Genomic DNA, 24,172 nt, shown 5'->3' with positions numbered 1-24,172 from the left:
ACCCACTCTTATTTTTTCAGAACAATTTTCTATTATATAGTCAAAGCCATAAATCAAGCTTCTCAATTCTCCACATTGATTTATCAGGTATATGTGAGAGGCCTAATAAAATCCAGTTTGCATTTTTATCGCTCTTATTGTTGGGCTCAAAACTTGTAGGGCACAAAACTTTTCCCACACAGATAGAACCTACTGAGAAGCGAAAAAAGGTTCTCGGTGAGGTTCATTTTGTAATCCTGAGAAAACTTACCTGTGATTATAGGATCCTGAGGCCTAAAGTTCATGAGCTTATTCCATTGCATCTTCTGAGAAGGGCTTCCTGCCTCGCCAGCATCCCGGAGCCTTACCCTGCTCTGATGCTGGGAGAGTCTTCCAGCTTCTAGGTTTCCATGACCTCAATTAGCAAAGGCAGGAAAAGATGTAGCAGGTAGAGTTGGGGTTTGCTCCACAGTTTGGAGTCTTTGAGTAATTGTGTGTTTCTCTTGCCTTTTTTCTTTCTTTCCCTTTCTTTCTCTTTCTTTCTTTCCCTTTCTTTCCTTTTCTTTCTTTCTGTTGTGTTGTGTTGTGTTGTGTTTTGTTTTGTTTGGACAGTGTTTCTTTCTGTTGTGTTGTGTTGTGTTTTGTTTTGGTTTGGTTTGGACAGTGTTTCTCTCGTGTTGTGTTTTGTTTTGTTTTGTTTGAACAGTGTTTCTCTCTGTTGTGTTGTGTTTTGTTTTGTTTTGTTTTGTTTGGACAGTGTTTCTCTCTGTTGCCCAGACTGGAATGCATTGGTATGATCATAGCTCACTGTACTCACTGCAGGCTCAACCTCCGGAGGTCAAGCAATCTTCCTACCTCAGCCTCCTGAGTAGCTAGGACTACAGGTGCTTGCCACCACACCCAGCTAAATTTTTTCTTTCATTTTTTGTGATAATGGGAGTCTCCCTATGTTGGCCAGGCTGGTCTCGAACTCCTGGCCTCAAGCGATCCTCCCGTCTCAGCCTCCCAAAGTGCTGGGATTACAGGAGTGAGCGACCTCACCCAGCCTCCCCTACTTTCTTGACTTTCAGATGATATTTGTCTAAAGCAGTGGCTGTAGCAACTTTCCTTGCCCCCGTTTCTCCAGGTATTTCATTTTCTTTGTTGTAAATTCGTCTAATGAGGGTCACCTAGCAGAGAGTGGTTGAAGTCTTTTTGTCCCTCTTGGCAGTCTCACTGGGTCTCTGGTCTCTTCCAATACCACCTTCCCTTGCAGGTCCTCTCCGAAGGGCTGTGGTTGTCCTGGTTCTCTGCCCCCAGCCGGTGTTACTAATCGTCTTATAATGGAAACGCTCTGTGATTTTCTTTCTTTCTTTTTTTTTTCTTCCTTTTCCCTGTCCATAGCAGCTCTTCAAATCTATCATCCTGTTTTTATCTTACACTTTTATTTACCATGCACCTGCAGGGCTTTATTATTTGTGGTCTACTTCAGGATATTTCTTTCACAGTTGATGAAGCCTGTAAACTACAGAGCAAAGAATCAGAGGGCCCTAAGCAACCGTCACCTTTCTGGTGAGAATATATTCACCTAGAAAAGGGCTTTTATGAGGTCGCTTTAGCTAATCGTTTTTCTAATGGTGTCGCTTCCTTTCTCTCTTAAAGTTCTCTTCAAATTCTTTTACTTTTTTTTTTAACCCCCATGTGCATCTTGGGTAGAATATTTTAGTACAGTTTTTGTCTAGAGACCTGTTGTTTGGCTTTTTGGCTTTTGAGTATAGCCATTTGTGTTCAAATGTTCTTTTACTTGTAGTGGAAATTTGTGTCTGATATGTGTGGGACTGTTCTAAGTAATATACACACACACATATATAAAATCTGCACATAGTGGTGATATGGGTCATGGATATTGTATAATTCAATCATGATGGTACTCAGAGGCTCCTATATGTTAATAGTCCGTATGGATATATGTATATGCATGTGCAGTAAGATATGCAGCTATGACACCCCACTGGCTGATACTGGGCACAAGAGGAAGTCACTCTTGCGTGAGGATTATAGAAATTTTCATTTTTTAAGGCACAAAAAATATTTCACTGCCATGTTTTTTTTTTTTTTTTTTAAAAAGTTAAGTTGCTCAAAAATGAGTCGGATACAGTGGTTCATAAATGTAATTCCAGCACTTTGGGAGGCGGAAGCAGGCAGATCACTTGAGATTAGGAGTTTGAGACCAACCTGACCAACATGGTTAAACTCTGTCTGTACTAAAAATACAAAAATTAGCCAGGTGTGGTGGTGGGTGCCTGTAATCCTAGCTACTCCGGAAGCTAAGGCAGGAGAATCGCTTTAACTCGGAGAGCACAGGGTGCAGTGAGCTGAGATCGCACCACTGTACTACAGCCTGGGTGACAAAGTGAGACTCTGTTTCAAAAAAAAAAAGTCAGTGGGATCAATGAGAATTAAAATATTAAATACTGGCACCGTAAGCATGGTAAACCAAAGGCACACTCCAGGGTCCACTAGGTTCGAATATTAGAATTAGTGCCCTGAATTACAGTGTGGATCTTCTGTTCCTGTATGTATTCACCTGTGGTGTACCCTCCTGCATGGCAAAGCATGGGCAGAGAGCACTGTACCCACAGGCCTGCTTTTGTGCAGTAACCCAGTGGCCAGTGACCCCAGGGTCAGTGACAATCAAGATGGCAGCCTCGGGCATCACCGCCAGACTGCATTCTGGCTAAGAAAGCTATTTCATTTGGGTTGGGTAGGCTCTAGTAAGTCCCCTGGAGCTCTGGGAGAACCTCAGGGACAGTGGGTCAATATGACACACTCTCCAGTAATACAAGGTGAATTCATAAGTGCCTATGGCAGGTTATTTTGAGGCAAACCCATTGCTAGCTAAGGCTTCAACGTGTCTTTCTAAAATGTAAGGATGGAACTGTCATCATTTTTCTTTGTTTTGGGGGAAGAGAAGTTAACTGTGCTACATTTTCATCATGAATAAATAGGTGGTCCATTTGGTCAACCTATTCTTTTTCTCTTCATGTTTTCACCCCTTTTCTTTCGTATTTTTTTCTTGTTTTCTCCTGGTCCACAGGCTTTGAAGGGCATGCTGATCTCTCTTCAGGCAGAACTTGACATTCAAAGGTACTTGATGAAAATTGAACCGTCTCAGCGAGTTAGTACTCTACCTGTTCTTTTTCTGCATCGAGTTGCACCCTCATCCTGCACCTTTCCCTCACCTGCGAGTGGCGTTCTAATCAGTGTCAGCGACTAAACCGGATGCCTGCACTTTTCGCTGTTTACCCCAATCCCTGATTCAAAACTATCAGAGCCAAGTGCTTGCAGCATTCTGAAATATGTGCATTTCTAAAAATTATGAGAGTCAGTATTAAAATGAACACTAATTGCATGCTTGCTTTGAACTATTTAATTTGCTTTCCACAGATTGGATTGTGGAATCAGCAGTAATGCAACAGCAAGCTGGAGATCTTTGAATAATGGTTTGAAAAGTGGGCATCTCTAAGCAGAGATCCCATCCTTGCCAACTTGCTCAGGCAGAATACTCATGGCAGTAAAACAGAAGCCTGAATCATTCTGACAACCCCAAAGCTATGTCATTCTGCTTTGCTCAGTTCCAATGTGTCCAATGTTGGGTCCAGATCATTTGACTTATATACATTTTAATAATGACCGTGATGGAAATAAACACATTTCTTTAGAACTTATATGCACCAGGCACTGTTCTAAGTGCCTTACAAGTATTAACTTCTCACAGCAACCCTGTGGGGTAGGTATACTGTGATCCCCATTTTACAAATGAGGTGATTGAGGCACAGAGAAGTTAAGTGACTTACCCAAGGTCACACAGCTAGGTGATGGCTGTGCTTAGGAAATGTTCAGCCATCTGGCTTTTGTACAAAAGTGACCTCCTTCCCATTGGTCAGCCTTCAGTGACCTTTCTTATCTCTTTACTTTCCCCTTCTTAGTAATTAGTCTCACTGATCTCTTTTTAGGGTAACAAGCTCAATTTAGAAAGTTCCTGCCCAGACAAATAAGCATAAAAGTTCAAGTTTAGACACTAAAGAGAACTGTCATGTCACACATCATCCCAGTTCTGATGGGTGTTTATCCTTAATTTTATTCTTAATCATTTTCACATTCCTAAAATTCATGCAAAATAGAGGCATCTTTATTATTTCCATGCACATGTATTGTGCACTAAGTTAAAATGCAGAAAGGGAAAGGAAGGGCATAGTGAGCTCTTCCTTACAACTTCACACCCTGCCATTAACCTTTCTTCCTACTTTCAGAATAGAGATTTGACGTTGCCCGGTGGGATTTTCCCATGAGAAGTAGTACAGAGTTTGGGATTCCCTCCCGCTATTCTTTTTTTCTTCTGCTTGAAACAAATCTTCAGTACTGACTTTTCTTTTCTTTTCTTTTCTTTTTTTTCCATATCAGCAAATAATTGGATATCTGAGATTTTTCTTGAAGTGCTTTTTTTTGGCATTTTCAAGCATTTTAAATTATAATGCTGTTTTTTTGGAGATGGAATAGGATGTAGGTTAAAGTTAGAAATCGAAGGTGATCTTCTTCCCACTTTAGTGAATGAGTAACTCTCAGATCTTCTCCAGATGTCAAATTCTGTTTTGAAATTGGACGTAACTAGTTACCTATCTCACAAGACCAAGACGAAGGCATGGTGGAACCATTAAAGGATTGTTTGTACCCTTCTCCTCTCACATAGGATCCCAAAAGCTACAAGACTTCCCAAGTACAGTAGGAAGCTGAGCCATCTAGAATCACCCTACTGAGAGTAATACCAGCTTACTACCTAAGGAAAGCTAAATGCTTGGCCTCTTTTATGATTTACCAGTTGCTGTTCCATGCAACTTTCTTCCAATTACCTCTTATTTTATCAAGTAGATATTCTGATTATTTTATAAAAGTGAGAACTGAGGTTCAGAAAGGTTTCATATGGAGTTGCACTGTGAGTTCATGGCAGGATTGGAGTCTGCTTTTCATAAAATAACCTGATAAAAACAGTAAGTCCTCTCATTATAAATTTTGTCTTCTGTCCATCTCTTCGAGCGCTGGTATACTTTCCTAGAGCAGGACTAGAGGAAAATCAGAATGTTTGGTGCAGAAAGCTAGTTAGAACTTTCACGAGGTGTTTTGTTTTGTTTTCATTTGAAAATCATTCCAGTGAAATTGCACAGGTGGTGGTGGTAGTGGTTTTGGGCTGACGGGAGGGGGCATGTGTTTGAAATTAATAGTGAACTCGATTCTCAGGATGTATGGGGAGGGTCTGGCCAAAAGCTCTGAGCCCAGGAACCCACAAGAGTCCCTCTTGCCCAGTTCCCTGTGGCCTTCATCGCTGTGGGGTGGGGAGGACATCAGAAGCTCTCCCATGGCACAGCCCGTACCCTCACTGAGGGTGAGGGCCTTTGCTAGCAAGGAAAGCCTCTTTGGTTTGGCAACAATGCAGTCAAGGTTTAGGGGTACCATTCCGTGGCTTGGGATCCCACATCCTCTCCATAAAGCACTGAAGCCAAGGCTGCAGAGATGAGCTTAAGAATGACTTTTGTTAAGGAGGTCTTCTAAGATATGTACTTAGCACCATGTTATGCTGGTTGTATTTTACTTGAGATTTCAAAGCCTACAAGCAGGTTTATTTACTTTTATCAGTATGATAACAGCAATCCTCACACAGACACCTTTTATCCTATAGCCTTTTAAAGTGCATTCCTGACTCTCTGAATTACAAAAGCATCTGCAGCCTTGCTCAGACCTCAATCAATGAGGATTTTGGGAGTCAAAGCCTGTTCAACTTCTTGCTTGTTTATAAGGCATTAGTTTTCTTGTTTCAGAAAGAAAGGGGAGAAAGAATAAATTAATTGTTGTATTCAAGGCAACTTGCAATAAAAAGACATCTACCCTAAGGTAGATACACTGAAAATCAAAAGGCAAAATCTCATAAGAAGAGGAAGCAAATTTTCAAATGTAGGTTCTGTGATTAGCTTGGACATTAAATTTAGTTTCAAGCTTCCCGACATACATGATACTTTACATAATTCTCATTATATGACAAGGTAATACTTAATCCTTCAGGAAACAAAATCATATCCTTTGTTTTAAATTCTAAAAGAAACATTGTTCATGCCTTTATAAAAGGTACACGGATCAGCATAGTAGGCAGGACCAACAAGTAAACAGCAGTATTCTTCATGTGGCTTTTGTTTTTTTAGAGACAGGATCTTGCTGTGTGACCCAGGCTGGAGTACAGTTCTGTGATCATGGCTCACTGCAGCCTCGAACTGCCAGGTTCGAGGGATCCTCCCACCTCAGCCTCCTGAGTAGGGTGCACCACCACTCCCGGCTAAAAAAACATGTCTGTTTTTTGTAGAGATGGGATCTCACTGTGTTGCCGAGGTTGGTCTCAAACTCCTGGCTTCATTTATCCTCCTGTCTCAGCTTCTCAAAGTGCTGTGATTATAGGTGTGAGCCACCGCATCTAGCCCAATTTTGTAATTTTGTATTGGCAAATTTGTATTGATTTTGTATTGGCAAGATGAAAAGAAGAAAACACATCACTGAATACAAGTTGCATGAACGTATTTCCGAAGGGGAAGAACATCTGAGTTAACGAGATCCAGACTTGGAACTTACTGATGATCTAATTTTCTAACTTGGTAGAAGGATGCTAAATGGAGATCATAGTCGAGCTAAGCTTAATTTTCTTTAAATAGCTTTTATCTCATTCTGGCTTTGGGGAGGAGTCAGAGAGCAGACAATTCGAGGTGGTATTTCAGTGGAGTTTATGTCATGTTACAGGTAAATCACAAGGCAGGCAGGTGGCAGGTTGATGTCTAATCCTGGAGTTAAAAAGGCCACCCTGACTTCTGATCTAATAAGAACCCCTGTCTCCTCTGCAAGGCAACAGATTTAGCACTCCTCTAGGTGGAACCAAACCTCTTCAAGGGAAAAAAAAGGAATACTGTATCATCTACAAACTATTAAGAGGTTGAAAGGTAGAAAATATGTAGAGGATCATAGAAAATTGCTAAAATTCCAAATTTACCTAGAATCAAATTTTAAGAGCCTTTAAATTAAATTACTGTAATGGTATCAGAACTACAGATGTGGAAGTCTTGTCTCTTTACAAGTTGGAGTGCAATTCGCATGTCTGAAATTGATTTGATGGCCTTGGCGCTTCTTTTTTTAACTGTATCGCTTTGTAGAATTGGAAGTTCTTATAATTCTGGATTCTTGCCAAATATTGCATGGCATGAAAATGAAAAACATGTTTCCCTTCCTGTGTTTTCCCCATGCATTTGTGTTGTCATTTCAGCGACCATCTCTAACCACAAGTTCTTAAACCTAGAATCCAATCATACAGAAGGCACGAAAGAAGACAGGAATGGGGATGAATGCATTCAGGTCACCATAGACAGGAATCCTTCTGGATTCTAAATGTTTTATGGAAAAGTCTTCCCTTCCTCTGATCTATTCTTTAAAAATATCGTGACCTGTTTAGCAATTCTCTGATTTGTAAAAACAACATATTCTTATTTTGGAGACATAAAGAAAGTATGTCACTCTTATCCTAAGCAAACTAATGCAGAACAGAAAACCCAACGTGGCATATTCTCACTTGTAAGTGAGAGCTAAACACTGGGTACACATGGATATAAAGATGGCAACAATAGACACTGGGGACTACTGGAGCGGGGAGGCAGGGGGAGAGCAAAGGTTGAAAACCCATTGAATACTATGCTTGTTACCAAAGCACCAGGGGTTTGGTCTAGGTTCTACTGCTCACCAAACAGAAAGCCAATCACTAAGACAAGTATTGCCAAGGAAGAAGGCTTTAATCAGGTGCTGCAGCCAAGCAGATGGAAGCTCAGTCTCAACTCCATCTCCTTGACTGACTAAAACTAGGGGTTTATGTAGCAGGAAAGAAACATAAGAACATGTAAGAAAACAAGAACTGAGGAGGGGCAAAGAAACAATCATGATGAATGAGGGGTGTGGCATCTGGTCCGGTGATCTGGTGAGTTTCAGTTCTTTGATACTTTTTTGAGAGGCCTAAAGGTGTTGCCTGTGGAAGGAACTCAGATAAAACAAATACTAGTTTCCAGCTTTGAGACCAGAAGAGTCAATTTCTTGTTCAGTTTATCAAAAAGAATAATCTATGGGACTATTGGGTCAGTTTCATGCTCACTACCTGGGTGACAGGATCAATTGAACCCAAAAACTCAGCATTTTGCGATATATCCATGTAACAAACCTACACACTAAAACAAATATAAATCTAAAATAAAAGGTGAAATTATTAACAAAGAAAGTACGTTACCCATCATGCCACCATCAAAAGAAAACTCATGCTGGTTTTTGGCTGTATTGTGTCCAATTACTAAATTATACCCCAAATTCCATTAAACCACCTTTATTATGATTGTGTAGTACTCTGGAGTACACATACGTTGTAATTTGTTAACCAGCCTTCCAAATTGTTTCAAGATTTATTTATTCTATTAAAGATGTAATATGTACTGATTTGCTTCCTGACACTCTAATACGAGTGTACCACTTTTCTTAATTTTCCCAAATCAAACTAATCTATCCTGGCTTCAGCAATTATTGAGAAATTTCTTCTCATCCTATTAAGGGGAAGCGTTGTCCCCTCACTTGGAGTCATAAGGAAATCTTGGGGAGCTTGTCCAATCCAATAAAACCAGGCCAGGGCCTCTGAGTCTCCTGGGACTCATAGTGAGTTGCCTTCCATGCAGTCTGTTTGCAGCCAGGTTTATGGGGACCTTTGCCAAGTATCCTAAGTGTGAGCACCTGGTTTCAGCCACTCTAAGCATGTCACACATCCACCCTCCCAGTTGTGGGTCACTTCTTGCAAATGGAATACAGGTCTTTCGAATTTGAAGAGCACCATCACCGACCCTGACAACTGCCACCCTCTTCTTGGCTCTGGGAAGTCGTCCACTCCCCTCTTCCTGCCTAATTAGGAACTTCCTCCTTTCCTCTTCTGGAGGCAAGTCCAGATTTCTTTTCCAAATACCTTTACCTTCTCATCCCCATTTAGGGAGAGAGTCTTCAGAGCGGCCTCTGTAGCATGGAGATACCATTAACAACCCTTCCCTGTGGGAAGACCTTAGAACTTAAAGGCTTGGCAGTTTCCCAGGAGGCGATGGCTAGGAATAGAAGTTCCATAACTTTTTTGTTTGTTTCTGATAACCACAAGGACAAGGTAAATTAACAATACCTCAGAAGATGAATCTGACACACAGATAATACTCTATGGAGAGTATTTGCATAGTGTGGTGCTTCTTTAAACAATGAGGAACTACCCTTTTCTGCACAGAGGTGTCCTTGTCGTTTATTTGTTTGCAGCTGTAGGAAGGCAGGGGGCTTTGCATGGTGACACTGGGTTGGCAGAGGGGTCCTGCCTGGCTCACTTCACTCCATACAGTGGATGCCTCAGTGCAGGGATGACTGTGGCTGGCTCTATCTGAGCCGCCCGTGAGCACGGGGTACTAGGCATCACTGCCCTTTCATCTTTCCAATCTGATAATGAAATAATACACACAGAGAAGGAAAATGTGGAAACAAAAGATGCACTTGTACTTTGCCCAACTGCTGAATCATCTGATTTCCATCCAGAACAAATGCCATTCTGTTTTCACAGGTGAAAATCGTGAATAATGTCTGGGTACTCTTTGGATGGAAAAGGGAGAAAAGTGTTGAAATATTAGCCTTGAAGAAACAGGATATAAACTGAGTGTATCAAGGATATTTCATCAAAATAAATCCTAGAGAAAATGCTTCCCCTTTGTCCAAGTCAGGGAAGAGAAATACTAATTTTCAAACCTCAACTTAAGCTAGGAGAGACATGAGAATCTCAGATACGCACAGTTGGAAGCTGGCATTAAAGCGGGGTTAGTGAATATAGATCTATCTTATTGTAAGGTCCAGAAGTTCCTGGTTACTGCTAAGTCTGGCACGTATCCACAAACTGCTCACATGCAGCATCCATATGTCCACTAAATACTCGATTTTGTGTGTGTGTATATTGTACTGTAGATTAACAGCAGGACCCTCTAGTGCGTGCACCCAAGGTTTCTGTTAAAAACAAAAGCTGCTGATTTATTCTCCTCCACCACCATTTCTCTGAGTCTTTAATGCCAGACCCAGCCCAAAATTACAAGATCATAATAAAACTAACTACAGTTCTCTTCTCCATTTGTGTTGCAGTTCTCACATCCACCTGTTGTATTTTAGAATCATGGGGGTCTCAGTCTATTCCCCAGAATGAGCGTAATTGCAAGAATGGCACTGGGGAGATACTGACTCAGATTTTGCTTTTCTGTCCATAAGCCACAGAAGCTGTGGGAAGTTGCCAAGAAGCCATGCATAGCCAAGTCTTTCTGCTCTTTTTTAAATTTTGTATTCTTCTATTATTTTTTAGAGATGGGTGTCTTGTTCTTTCTCCCAGGCTGATGTGCAGTGGTGTCACCATAGCTCACTGCAGCTTCGACCTCCTGGGCTCAAGCCATCCTCCTGCCTCAGCCTCCCCAGTAGCTGGAACTACACGTGTGCACCACCACACCTGCTAATGTTTTAATTTTTTTGTAGAGACAGAGTCTCACTACGTTGCCCGTGCTGGTCTCGAACTCCTGGGCTCAAGCAATCCACCTGCCTAGGCCTCCCAAAGTGCTGGGATTACAGGTGTGAGCCACTGTACCTGACCACAGGGCTCGCTGTTCTAAATATACACCTGCTCACCAGAGAATGGCAAGTGGACACCTGAAGGAAGAAAACCTCAGCTGATGCTGTCACCAGGGAAGGGTTTATGTGAGGATGGGAGGTAAGATGGAAGCCAGGTGTGCCCGATGGAGCTCCCTATCTTCCTTCCCACCCTTAGTCCTCAACCCAGCATGGACATTAAAGACTGGAAACTAGAAGGAGGGCAGAAAATGGGGAAAAAGGCAACTGCACTGTGGCTTGTAGAAAGGACTCTGTAAGCAAATTTAGAAGCGTAGAGCTTCCATAGTGCCAGTTTGTTAATTTTCCTTTGGAGTACCATGAAGCAGGAATGGTAGAGAAAACCTAAAGTCTGTGGATGATTTATTTGTTAATTTAATATTTTGTTCCTGGAATTTTTAATAAGAGTACCTAGCAACTAGGAGGTTCTCTTCAACTGAAATCAGAATTTTGACTAGGTTTAAGTTGAAAGTTACACAAGTGAAAGAAAAGTGTCTGAGTGTCATGATTAAATTAACCACATCATTTAATGAGTGCTAGGAATGAGTCATTCCAAATATATTTGCATGTGGAAAACTTCATTGTATTTTCAAATGCCCTGTGGCAAATTGGGCATTAATTAGGATGAAGTAAAACTTCATCACGGCAATGTTGATTTTTCTTTTCACAATAAAAGAATGTAATCTGAAGCAAAGTGAATACCTTGGCTAGCCAGACACCCCACTGTTCCTGGCAATTAACATATTATGTACACTACATTTGCAGGTTCCTTTTCGGGACCTCTGCATTTCAATTTAGGGTTTAAGGATCTGAAAACGGGAATGAAAAATACATCATCAATGCCTCTAGCTCTCACTTTCTTTTATCTTTGTTGTTATCTCCAAATCCAATAGCACTGCAAAGAATATGAATAAATTCAATCCCCCTCGCAAAACAGCGCACTTGGTGAACATTTCAGCAAATATTTGTTTATGATGTTAAAATGAAATCATGGCCATCTTTTAAAAATTAATGCTGTTCAACTATGTTGCATACACTTGAGGACATAAATGCGGAAAGTCAGATCTTAGCACTACCTAGCTACGTATTTCTGTGGAGCAGGTGCTATAGGATAAATAATTCGAAGGAAATCTCAGTAAACTTTTTTTCTGGGTGACATGATCTTTTCTTCTTGTGTGATGTGTACTTAGAGTTAGAAAGTTTTGGTCCTGTAAGGGATCTGAGACACCAACTAGCTCAACTTCTGGCCTTACAGATGAGATAGCTGTGACTCAGTGAGGTTATACGTGGACCAGTTTTGGCAAAAGCTGAACTAGAACTAGCATTCCCAGACTCCTGGTTAAATAAAAATTTGAGGCAGGGTGCAGTGGCTCACACCTGTAATCCTAGCACTTTTGGGAGAATGAGATGAAAGGGTCGCTTAAGCTTAGGAGTTTGAGACCAGCCTGGGCAACAAAGTGAGACCTCATCCACTGAAAATTAAGAAAATGAACTGGGCATGATGGTACAGACCTGTAGTCCCAGCTACTCAGGAGGCTGAGGTGGGAGGATTGCTTGAGCCTGGGAGATCGAGGCTGCAGTGAGCCATAATCTCACCAGTGCACTCCAGCCTGGGCAACAGAGACCCTGTCAGACTGACGGAATAAATAATGACCAACCAACCAATCTTACACTGGTGTCAGCTCTGGAGTACACCACACGTGATCTTTGCTCTTTTCATTTGGTAGAATTTCAGAGCAAGCTGCTTTTTCTATTTTCTTTCTTTTTTTTTTTTTTTTGAGACAGAGTCTCACTGTGTCGCCCAGGCTGGAGTGTGCAGTGGAGCGATCTCGGCTCACTGCAATCTCCACCTCCTGGGTTCACACCATTCTCCTGCCTCAGCCTCCCAGGTAGCTGGGATTACAGGTGCCCGCCACCATGCCTGGCTAATTTTTTGTATTTTTAGTAGAGATGGGGTTTCACCGTGTTAACCGGGATAGTCTTGATCTCCTGAACTCGTGATCCACCCACCTCAGCCTCCCAAAGTGCTGGGATTACAGGCGTGAGCCACTGCGCCCGTCCCGCTTTTTCTATTTTCTCAGTGATAACCCATAGTATGAGGTTACAGGGAAGGTTAAAGAAGATTACCACATGACAGTTACTTGGTACAGGGCAGCGGGCACCTAATATGTTGAGTCCTTTTTTCTTCCCTCATCCTTTCATTAGGAAGAGATTATTTCTAGAGGGTCAATCACAGATGCAGAAGAGGAGAGCGCTGCACTGAGCCAATTACACCAGCATGTCTTGGTAACAGAGAGTCTCCTTTGAAGAAGAGAAGAATAGAAAGGACCAGTGGGGTTCAGGTGGCCTGACTGTACAGACCACCCCCTTCCTGTATGACCCCAAAGGGCTTACTCTTTGGGTTCCTGGGTTTGGGGTTGCCTAATGATTGGGGAAGTCTTTACAAGGTTGTGATGGAAACAGGGATCTCCATGGAGCAAGGAGGAAACTGCAGTCTTATGGACCCTTGAGTCCTGCTCACGTGGCTCAGAGAATATTCCCACCATCCTCTGCTTCCCCCTCAGTTAGGAGGAGCTCTCCACTCAGTAGCTTAGGATAGCAGCTTCAAACACCCAGCTGCAGGCCATGCATGACTGAGAGACGTTTTCACCAAAGGCAAAATGAGAATGCTAACTCCAACATAAAGAATTTTTCACTAGCCCAAACCTGAAATTGTGTTTGTATCCCCTTTTTTGGTATTAAAGTATCTTTCCTTTCTTATGGTAAAAAAATCATACCACAGAGAGTAAGATTTCTTTAATGCCTCTTATTTTGCTAAATAAAATCAACATCCCTGTATTGTAACCCCTCATAAATTTGGGGGGAATTTTTTTTAGAAATTGTCATCTATGAAATAGAAAATGATGGGAAGTATTATTATGGAAACAAGCTCCAGAGAGTTTAGCTTTCTCCATGGTTCTTACTAATATGCATATGTGAACATCGTAGCAGCTTAGCCAGGAGGAACCATTAGAATTGGTGTTGGTCAGTGGTGGCTTGCTTGCAAGGCAAAGAGTTATCCCAAACTAGTGCAAGAACAAAAATTGAATTAATTGAATAAATTAATTGGAAGGACACCACAATGTACTGGAAATGGAAAGTGGGAAGCCCAGGAGACCCCAGATAACTGCTGTCTTATCCTTTGCGCTCTCTGAAGATCGTGGGGGTCTCACATCTCTGTTTTTTAATACAGATTTGCTTTATTTTTTTCTCTGCCCTTTTTCTCTTTCACTTTCCCTGCCCATTTTAACCACAACTTCAAGTTGAAAACTAAGTTGTTTCAAGTTCTCCATAGACATTGACTAATAGATCCTCTGTCCCAGATCTAAATTTACAGGGGAGAGAATTTAATTGGACCAGCTAAGTTCAGGTGGCTACTTCTTGACCCAATCAGGAAAGACATTTCCAGGGGTGAGAATTTGATTGATCCAACTAAGATCAGGTGACTACTGTTTAGTCCAATCAGGAAAGACCAGGCTGGAGTGGGTGGCCCTGCGCTTTATTGCTCAGTTCAGAGCAACCCTTGCACCTCCCTCTTCTCCTCTCCCGATGCCCCTTTAAATTCAACAGTTACTGCCCCAAACTCCTTCTGCACTCAGGGTGATGCACCTCTTCATTCTTCTTGTCCATCTATTGCATATACATTATCTTTTGCCCCCATATAGACTTTATATGCTTGATGAGCTCAAGAATTTTATCTCTGGTGCACTTTTACCCATGGTGCCTAGCACTGTTCCAAAATGCTGTTTTGACTTTTTTTTTTTTTTTTCCAACATATCAGATCACAGGGTATTTGGCACAAGTGTCAGCAATTTCCATTGTCTTTTCTCTGAACTAAATGATGTCTCAGCAGCAAGCTGGCAACAGAGGGGAGGGTACTGCGTGTGAGGAGACTGCTAATATGTAGTGATCATTTTCAGTGAGAACGTGAATAAGAACAACAACGAAAAGAGGAGTTTACATTTGGAGCTAAATAGTTATGTACAGGAAGTGAGGGGGGAAAATATATAGCCCTACATCTTGGATTTTTCTGCTTACCTACCACTACGATGACCCTGAACAAGAAACATTTGATTTTGATTTTCTTCAAGGATTATTACCTTCTGCAATGGAAAATGACAACTCATCAAATATATCGTTTCTGCTGTGAGCTACAAAGATGACCATACAGCAGAGGTTATAAATGTAGCCATGTTGCTTAAAGTAATATTATTTCTTGGCTGTTTTGCTAAACTGAATCTATCTTCTTTTTTTTAAAAAAAAAAAAAAAACGTCAGGGATGAGGACATCATACCTTGATATTCTGCTAAGCACAGTAAAGAGGAAGCTACTTCACTGAGGACCACATGAATTTGTCTAAATCTTGATGAACTGAGCAGTGATTTAGGGATAATTTTCCTGGTCAAATACTTGTAATGTGTGTCAAAGCCAGATCCCCATAACAGAAGTGGACTTTGTAAAAAATAAATATAGGAATACACCACTTTGGGGATTTGCACAGAAAAATTAACCAAAGGTGACAATCTGACTGTTAATGCATGTTCCTTCTGGTCATGATATTGGCATGTAATCTGAGCTGAGTTTCCTGTGGAACACCCAGTCATCTCCTTGAAGCCTCATCCCTTAAGAAACACAGGGCAGAAGGTACTGACCTTATCCCTGCTTTCCTCAATGGGAAGGTCCTGAGAGGTGTATAGGAAGGTGTGATTGTCTGGATAATGCAATTGATGCTGTTGAGAGGGGTTTTCTTGTACTTTTAGCAAGAAGCTGCTTATCCGATTCTCAAAGGGTACTGCCAGAGTATCAGGCACACCTTGGGCATCCATGAAAGAAATCTGTAGCCCAAACTTCAAGGCAGGACTGGCTAAAGAATTGTCAGCATACCTTGTTCAAAAATCATTAATAAGGGCGGGCATGGTGGCTCGCACCTTGGAATCCCAGCACTTTGGGAGGCTGAGGCAGGTGGATCACCTGAGGTCAATGTGGCAAAACCCCATCTCTACTAAAAATACAAAAATTAGCTGAACATGGTGGCACACGCCTGTAATCCCAGCTACTCGGGAGATTGAGGCAGGAGAATTGCTTGAACCCAGGAGGTGGAGGTTGCAGTGAGCCAAAATGGCGCCATTGCACTCTAGCCTGGGCAACAAGAGTGAAACTCCATCTCAGAAAAATAGAATAGAATAGAATAGAATAGAATAGAATAGATAACTCCCTCGCAATGTGAGTTTACTGATTGTGGAAACGGTCTTGGTATGAGACTCTTAAGGGCCAGTTGTGTACAATTTACTCTGGTATGAGTACCTCATCCATCTTGGGTGCATAGAAAAGTATACGGTCCCCTCTGTTGTGAAAGCACTGTTAGAATTTGTCTGACAAAAGGAATTGTTTGCTATGGTTTTCCTATAATGTGACTTCTCCTAAACCCCCTGTTCAAAATGGACCACGTAAGTCAAACAATAAAAATCTTAATGGAGACTAGGTGTGGCAGGTCACGCCTGTCATCCTAGCACTTTGGGAGGCCAAGGCAGGTGGATCACATGAGGTCAGGAGTTCAAGAGTACTCAAAGTACTCAAAGCCTGGCCAACATGGTGAAACCCCATCTCTGCTAAAAATACAAAAATTAGCCAGGCATGTTGGAGCACACCTGTAGTCCCAGCTATTCAGGAGGCTGAGGCACGAGAATTGCTTGAACCCAAGAGGCGGAGGTTGTAGTGAGTCGAGATCGTGCCACTGCACTCTGGTAATCAATCAATCAATCAATCAATACAATGGAACACTTAAGGGCAATGTTATTTTCTAGTAATTTTTACAACTGATACTTTGACCCACCAGGTCTTTAGTTTTCTCTGTCTGACCCTTCTGATGGACTTTTCCCCCTTGTCTTTATTTTTCCAGATTAATAGAGATGGCATTGGACATATTTTCAACATGATTAATAATAGTCTATTTTCCCACTTTCTTTAAAATGTCTTTTGCAGACAAGGAGCCCCAAACTGTCTCACAGTCCTCAACCACCCAGTCTGGGTGACCCGGTCGAGCATTTATCAGAGACGTCCGCTGATTCTTTGGAAGCCATGTCTGAGGGGGATGCTCCAACCCCTTTCTCCAGAGGCAGCCGGACTCGTGCGAGCCTTCCCGTGGTGAGGTCAACCAACCAGACGAAAGAAAGATCTCTGGGTAAGCTTTAGAAGGCAGTTTCTGATGCCCCTTTCTTACTGAATGCGTGTCTTGTTATACTTCTGAATCTATACCCTTTCATTCAACATTCATTTGATATTGATTTGCAAATACTCTAGTACTGGGAAACTTCACTGGTTTCATATCAAGCATTGAGGATTTGCCTGCTGGGTAATCAGGTCAAGTGCAAGCTGGCTTTGAGTCTGGGCACATTCGGAAGTGGTTGGGATTAGTAATTCAAGCCAAGAGGCTAGTAGTATTTTACCCTATATATTCCAACTACTATACAGCAGGAGTCTCCAGTCCCCAGGCCATGGACCAGTGCCAGTCTGTGGCCCGTTAGGAACCAGACCACACAGCAAGAGGTGAGCAGAGAATGAGCGAGGGTTACTGCCTGAGCTCCGCCTCCTGTCAGATCAGCTGTGGCATCAGCTTCTCATAGGAGCTGAACCCTATTGTGAACTGCACGAGTGAGGGATCTAGGTTGCATGTTCCTTATGAGAATCTAACTAATACCTGATGATCCGAGATGGAACAGTTTCATCCCGAAACCATTCATGGAAAATTGTCTGTCACGAAACCAGTCCCTGGTGCCAAAAAAATTGGGGACCACTGGTCTACAGTAAATTGTGAGGAATTGGCCACAGAATGATCCTCTTGTCACCTTGCAAACCTCTTCTCCAGTCCCAGAAGCCAGGACAGTTGGCATTTGTACCCAGTGCTGTGGGTTTCCACCAGCCCTGTTGCACCTGTCTGGTAATTCAGTGGAGGAGATGAGTGGCTCCAGGACAAAAAGGGACAACGTGGCCAGCATCTCCATGACTATTCATAAGAACCTTGAACACGAGGCTGTTCCCACTATCACGTGAAAGGATAGAGGGGCTTGGTGTGTGTAGTACACAGGTTTTCTGAAAGGTAGAAGGATTCTTTTTATGCTTTTACCACATATCATTTCCTATTTTTGTATTGGAAGTTCACTTTCTATCTTGCTTGGCTTTTTAAATTTCTTTTCTTTTCTTTTCTTTTCTTTTTTTGGCCCTTTAACAAAATGGACAAGTCGTGAGGATTTAGACCTCTCTGTCAACTGGGCAGATGTTTCTTATGCTTCACTGCCATGTTAAGGTTCTGATTTGGGTACCTGTGTTTGCAAACAGATGGGCTTGGGGCTAAGAGGGGACAGGAAAAGGGTCAACATGCAAAAGCCTTCAGAGTCTGGCTCATGAAAAAGACAGCTGAACTCCGCCATGTAAAACTGAACAAATGCCTTGCTGGGAGAAGAAAGAAGAAGATAGATATGAGAGAAGGTGTCCTGATTTTGTTTCCTTAGCTTCAGATAATGACCCAAGCAGACTGGATTCAGACATTGTCTTAGCTGTCCTAAAAGAAACCCAACGGGGCGCGGTGGCTCACGCCTGTAATCCCAGCACTTTGGGAGGCCAAGGTGGGCGGATCATGAAGTCTGGAGATCGAGACCATCCTGACTAACATGGTGAAACCCCATCTCCACTAAAAATACAAAAAATTAGCCAGGCGTGGTGACTGGTGCCTGTAGTCCCAGCCACTCAGTAGGCTGAGACCAGAGAATGGCATGAACCCAGGAGACGGAGCTTGCAGTAAGCCAAGATCGTGCCACTGCACTCCAGCCTGGGCAACAGAGCAAGACTCCATCAAAAAAAAAAAAACCACACCCACAACTCTGTTATTATTTGTATTATCAATGTTAATATTTAACATTAAATTTTGTGTACTTGATCTTAGTAATCTAAGGTCCTCATTGTGTAAATGAGAGAAGACTAGAGAAAATGTGCTTTTTGTTGATGTGTGTGTTTGCTTGTTTGAGCTCACACAGTTAATTAAATGGCAGCAGTGGGAAGTGCAGGGCTCCCGTTCCCATTAACATCATCTTACAAATGAAGGGACGAGGACACACACGGGAGGGGCACACCCAAGGAGCATCATGGGCCAAGACAGTGTCAAGATGACACAGGCTTCCACACCGTCACCAGGCTGGGGTTTTCTTTCTGGATTCAAGAAATTTGTGGTTTCTTTTTTTTTTTTTTCTTGAGACAGAGTTTTGCTCTGTCACCCAGGCTGGAGTGCAGTGGCATGATCATGACTCACTACAGCCTCGACTTCCCAGGTTCAAGGAATCCTCCCATCTCAGCCTTCTGAGTAGATGGGACAACAGGCACGCACCCAGACACCTGGCTAATTTTTTATTTTTTATAGAGACAGGGTCTCACTATGTTGCCCAGGCTGGTCTGGAACTCCTGGACTCAAGTAATCCTCCCACCTCGACCTCACAAAATGCTGGGATTATAGGCATAAGCCGGCACACCTGGCCTGAAACTTGTGCTTTCTTAACTCCACTCACACTTAGGAGCCAGGCAAGGAATGGGATTTCTCCTTTGTGCTTGAAGGAAATGAGTGAAGCTCAGGTCTCTGTAAAGATAACCTCGGCTTTGCAAACCAAAATGAAGATAAGAATAAATGCCTCTCCGCCTTCCCCCATACCTGGGGAACTTTGACTCTGTCGGATAATGGATCTTTTGTCTTCAAGGAAGGAATTTCCTCTGCAGCCAGGAACGGTTGGCAGTGCAGGTTGAGACTTGCTGGGTTCAGGAACCAAGCCTTGGGGCAGAGAGACTGCAGGAGCTAAGGCCGGCTTGCCCAAAGAATGGCTGAGGGTGGTGGGTGTTTTCACGCAGGGGTGGCCACGCTTCCGCAAATTGCCCCATTTTACTCAGCATCCTTTGCTCTAGAGTGCTGGTGTGCTGTCACAGCAGGCTGAAAAATGCATCTGACCTGTTTATTCTGCCCTCCCTGTGAGGGGCTTTTTGGCCTGTCATTTTTCACTGCTCCTGGATAGAAACAAAGGAACACAGTAAGAGGAGAGGAGAGAAATGAGCAGTTTCTTGCCAAAGCGAAGGGAAGCTCTGGTTCCAGAAAATGAGGCTGGCACTGGGCCAGCTGGGTTGATGTTGCCTTTGACCGCCTCTTTGTGGCCGATTGGGGAATGTCCCCCAAGCCGCACCTGGCCCTTATGGCGTAATCCAGTTGAACCTGGACGGGAAATAGAAAGGAAAATGTGAGTCACAGCAAGTGCAAATGCAGTCTCCCTCCCAGAGGCCTTGCTGAGCTTAGTCTTTGGGAAACTCCCCGCCTCCTGGCCTTATTTAACACACAGATGCACGGGTTCCTGGGATAAACAGTGCTCCCCAGAGAGCCCCGGCCATGAGCAGGGGTGTCTCCCAGCACCTGGGTGGCCCAGAAGCACAGCTGCAACTCTACAGGGCCTCAGATATGCAGACTGGATACTTTGAACTGTAACCCCCGGGAAACGCACTGTTGATGCCATCTGGAAGCCCTGGGTGTCTTTTGGGATCTGTACATTGTCACTTTATCTCAATCCACAGAGTTTTAAGTTCTCCCTTGAAGCCCTGTTGATCTTGCCTTTGTTTAAAATGTTGATGGTTTGTTCATCATGGAATTTTTTTTATCATTTTATTTTTTGAGAGCAATTTTTTAGGTTTGTAACAAGATCGAGCAGAAAGTACAGACAGTTACCATACACCCTTGGCCTCCATGCATGCACAGCCCCCACCTTGATCAGCATCCCCTACTAAGTGGTACATTTGTTACGGTCAATGAAATGAGACCAACACATTGATATCACCCAGAGTCCATGGTTTACATTGGGGTTCACTCTTGGTGTTGTGCATTCTGTGGATTTGAACAAAGGTCATGACATGTATCCATCATTATGGTATTACGCAGAGTGGTTTCACTTGCCCTAAAAGTCCTCTGTGCTCTGCCTATTCATGCCTTCCTCCTGGCTAACCACTCGCCAACCGCTCATCTTTTCATTGTCTCCATAGTTTTGCCTTTTACAGAATGTCTGTTAGTTGGAATCCCATGGCATGTAGCCTTTTCAGATTGGCTTCTTCCACTTAATAATATGCATTTATGTTTTCTCCATATATTTTTATGGTTGGATAGCTCATTTCTTTTTCACATGTGAATAATCTGTTTTTATGTTTTGTTGTGTTGTGTTGTGTTAAGTTGTGTTTCGAGACAGGGTCTCATTCTGTCACCCAGGCTGGAGTGCAGTGGTGCAATCACAACACACTGCAGCCTCAACTTGAGGCATAGATGAGTCTCCCACCTCAGTTTCCTGAATAGCTGGGACTACAGACATGTGCCATCATGCCTGGCTAAGTTTTTGTACATACAGGGTTTCATCTTATTACCCAGGCTGGTCTCGAACTCCTGGGCTCAAGCAGTCTGCCCACCTCTACCTCCCAAAGTGCTGGGATTACAGGTGTGAGCTACCACGCCCAGCCTGAATAATATTCTATAGTCTGGATATACTACAGTTTATTTGTCTATTCACCTTCCAAAGGATATTGTGGTTGCTTCCAAGTCTCGGCAATTATAAATAATGCTCTATAAACATTCACGTGCAGGTATTTGTGTGAACATACATTGCAGTTCCTCTGGGTAGATACCAAGGAACATGATTGCTGGATTACCTGGGAAGCCGCTATTTAGTTTTGTTTTGTCTTGTCATGGGTTATTGCATTAATTTTGCTTTTTAAAAATATTGCACAAAGACATTATTTATCATGGTAATTGAGCTTTTGGGAGATCCTTAAATTTTGCACTGGAAGTATGTGCCTTGCTGACCTCACCCCAGTGCTGGCCCCTCATGTCACCCCAGGCGCATCAGATACTGTTACTGCCAGTCCCTAGCCACAGGGTCTGGAGGAAGGAGAGTGAGGAAAGCCCAGCTCCTGGCCTGTACTCTGGCGCGTGGTGCCACAGTTTGTCACTGGAGTCCTTCCCCAGCTCAGGCAGCACAGAAAGGCACCTTGAGGGTGGAGCCAGGACAAGATGAAATCACACCACTCCGGCTCCTGAGAGCGGAAGAAACCTTCCCTCACTTCAGTCTGCCTGTGCCTGGAGATAAACCTGCCTGCCTCTTAGTTTCTCCACTTGAATAATTTCTCATTTCTATTGCTTCAGTGTATTTGGGGGCTGGGAGAAATGCAGGAAGGCTGAGCATGGTGCATTTCGCAGATGCTGTTAGAAGACATGCAAGAGAGAGAATGGGGAACAGTGGCCATGTTTTGGACCCGTCATATACATCACTGGTGTCTGTGTAATGGTCTCTCTCGGGTGCTGTCCTGGGATGCAAGGTGTCTATTTCTCATTCGGGAGAAGCATTTTACCATTCAGACAGAGCCAAGTGACAGCAACACACAAGTCCTTTCTGAGGCTGAGAGCCTAGAAATTTACAAAGAAGAAAGGTAAAGAAAGAAATTGATGGGTTCAGCAGCACTGACTCATCCCATCGCCAGGTTCCAACAACCTATCGTGTCTAAATCTCTACTTCCACAGAGTTCCCTGCCCTTTCCTCTCATCCAGAGCCCAGCTGAAATTCTTTTCAATGGAATTTATGCCACTTCTCCTTTACTCTCTCTTCAGTGAAAACAGAGAAGACCAGGAGAAAGGAAGACTAAAAAGTAAAGTGAAAACCGCCTTCCAATAGAATTTGGTTGCAGAAATAATTTCCGTGAAAAATGGTCCTGCTGATATTAGGTCTGGAGTCTTAATGATGGAGTAGTTTCCTTTTAATCATGGTGCTGTCTTAGAAATGCCTGTCTGGAATGTGACCATGGGCGGGGGCTGGTGTCTGGCCGCTGCATAGTCGGCCTTCGGGGAAAGGGTAGCCACAAGATGTTCCCACTCTTCTGTGAGCCCTCAGGAATTTGAAAATAAAACTCATGTGAAAACAGGAACAACAGCAGCAACTTCTTGATGCAGACAGATTCCTTTGTTGACCATATTCTGAATGCATGACTTTAGAAAAGAGACCTCACTGACCAGCCCAGCAGCCAGAGGTGTTCCCATTTCCATAACAAACTGCCTCTGAAACACTCAGACTGAAAAATCAAAACTGATCTTAAATGGCATAGGAGGATTTTAGACTGGTTAGAGGGGGAAGTCCCCCGGCGGGGTGAATTATTGAGTATCTATGTGGCTGTTCTTTTATTCCAACGTGATTAACTTGGAAGCTTATCATTCCCTATGGGGATTTAAGGAAAAGAAGTCTCATAATTGCCAGAATCTTCCATCCTGTGTACATGCAAGGCTGAGTAGGAAATCAGGGCAAAGGAATTGAGGAATTGTCTATCTCTAAAGATGAAAACAAAGGAGGAAACAACTGTAAGACTAATGTGAGACTGTCTGAATGTGAACAGTTATTTCTTGAATATTCAAAGATTTATTTATTTATTAATTTATTTATTTTAGAGACAGGGTCTTGCTCTGTTGCCCAGGCTGGAGTACAGTGCCACAAACATACCTCACTGTAGCCTTGAACTCCTTGACTCAAGCAATCCTCCCACCTCATCCTTCTGAGTAGCTGGGACTACAAGTGTACACCACCATGCCCAGCTAATTTTTCTGTTTTTAATTTTTTTTAGAAATGGGGTCTCGCTGTGTTTTCTGCTGGTCTCAAACTCCTAGCCTCAAGTGATCTTCCCACATTGGCCTCCTAAAATGCTGGGATTACAGGCATGGGCCATGGCACCTGGCCCAAAAGGTAAATGAATTTTAAAGAAATAAGAAGAACTATTGCTCTGTAGAGTAAGTGAGGCCAGGTGCGGTGGCTCATACCTATAATCCCAGCACTTTGGGAGGCCGAGACCGATGGATCACAAACTCAGGAGATCGAGACCATCCTGGTTAACGCAGTGAAACCCCGTCTCTACTAAAAATACAAAAAAATTATCCAGGTGTGGTGGCAGGCACCTGTAGTCCCAGCTACTCGGGAGGCTGAGGCAGCAGACTGGCGTGAACCCAGGAGGTGGAGCCTGCAGTGAGCCGAGATCGCGCCACTGCACTGCAGCCTGGGTAACAGAGACTCTGTCTCAAAAAAAAAGAGTAAGTGAAGCATTTATTAAATTTGTTTCTCTAAGAGCCTGTAGTGATTGAAAGGTAACACTGTAAAAACAAAACATGCTAGAGAATTTCATAGCAGGTCAATAAGTTCATGGTCAGGCTCTTAGGCTGCTAGCATAGAAAATGTCAGAGCAGGCAGAGATACAACAAAAAAAGAGAATTTTAGATCAATATCCCTGATGAACATCGATGCAAAAATCCTCAATAAAATACTGGCAAACCGAATCCAGCAGCACATCAAAAAGCTTA

At 43.0% G+C, this 24,172-nt stretch overlaps 1 protein-coding gene across 5 annotated transcripts in view; it reads left to right on the top strand.

Annotated features, from left to right (window-relative positions):
* KIAA1217 (KIAA1217 ortholog) overlaps positions 1 to 24,172 on the top strand; it is an 865,191-nt gene that overhangs the window by 678,438 nt on the left and 162,581 nt on the right. For all 5 annotated transcript variants that reach the window (XM_011963834.1, XM_011963832.1, XM_011963833.1 and 2 more), the window contains one exon: positions 16,759 to 16,957. In XM_011963834.1, coding sequence (XP_011819224.1) covers positions 16,759 to 16,957 — 199 coding nt within the window. The remainder of the gene's footprint in view (positions 1 to 16,758; positions 16,958 to 24,172) is intronic.

This window comes from Colobus angolensis, unplaced genomic scaffold, assembly GCF_000951035.1.
Source record: "Colobus angolensis palliatus isolate OR3802 unplaced genomic scaffold, Cang.pa_1.0 Scaffold63, whole genome shotgun sequence".
In the NCBI taxonomy this organism is placed as follows: domain Eukaryota; kingdom Metazoa; phylum Chordata; class Mammalia; order Primates; family Cercopithecidae; genus Colobus; species Colobus angolensis.
Note: the sequence above shows the minus strand (reverse complement) of the source record. Positions and strands in the feature narration are given on the sequence as shown.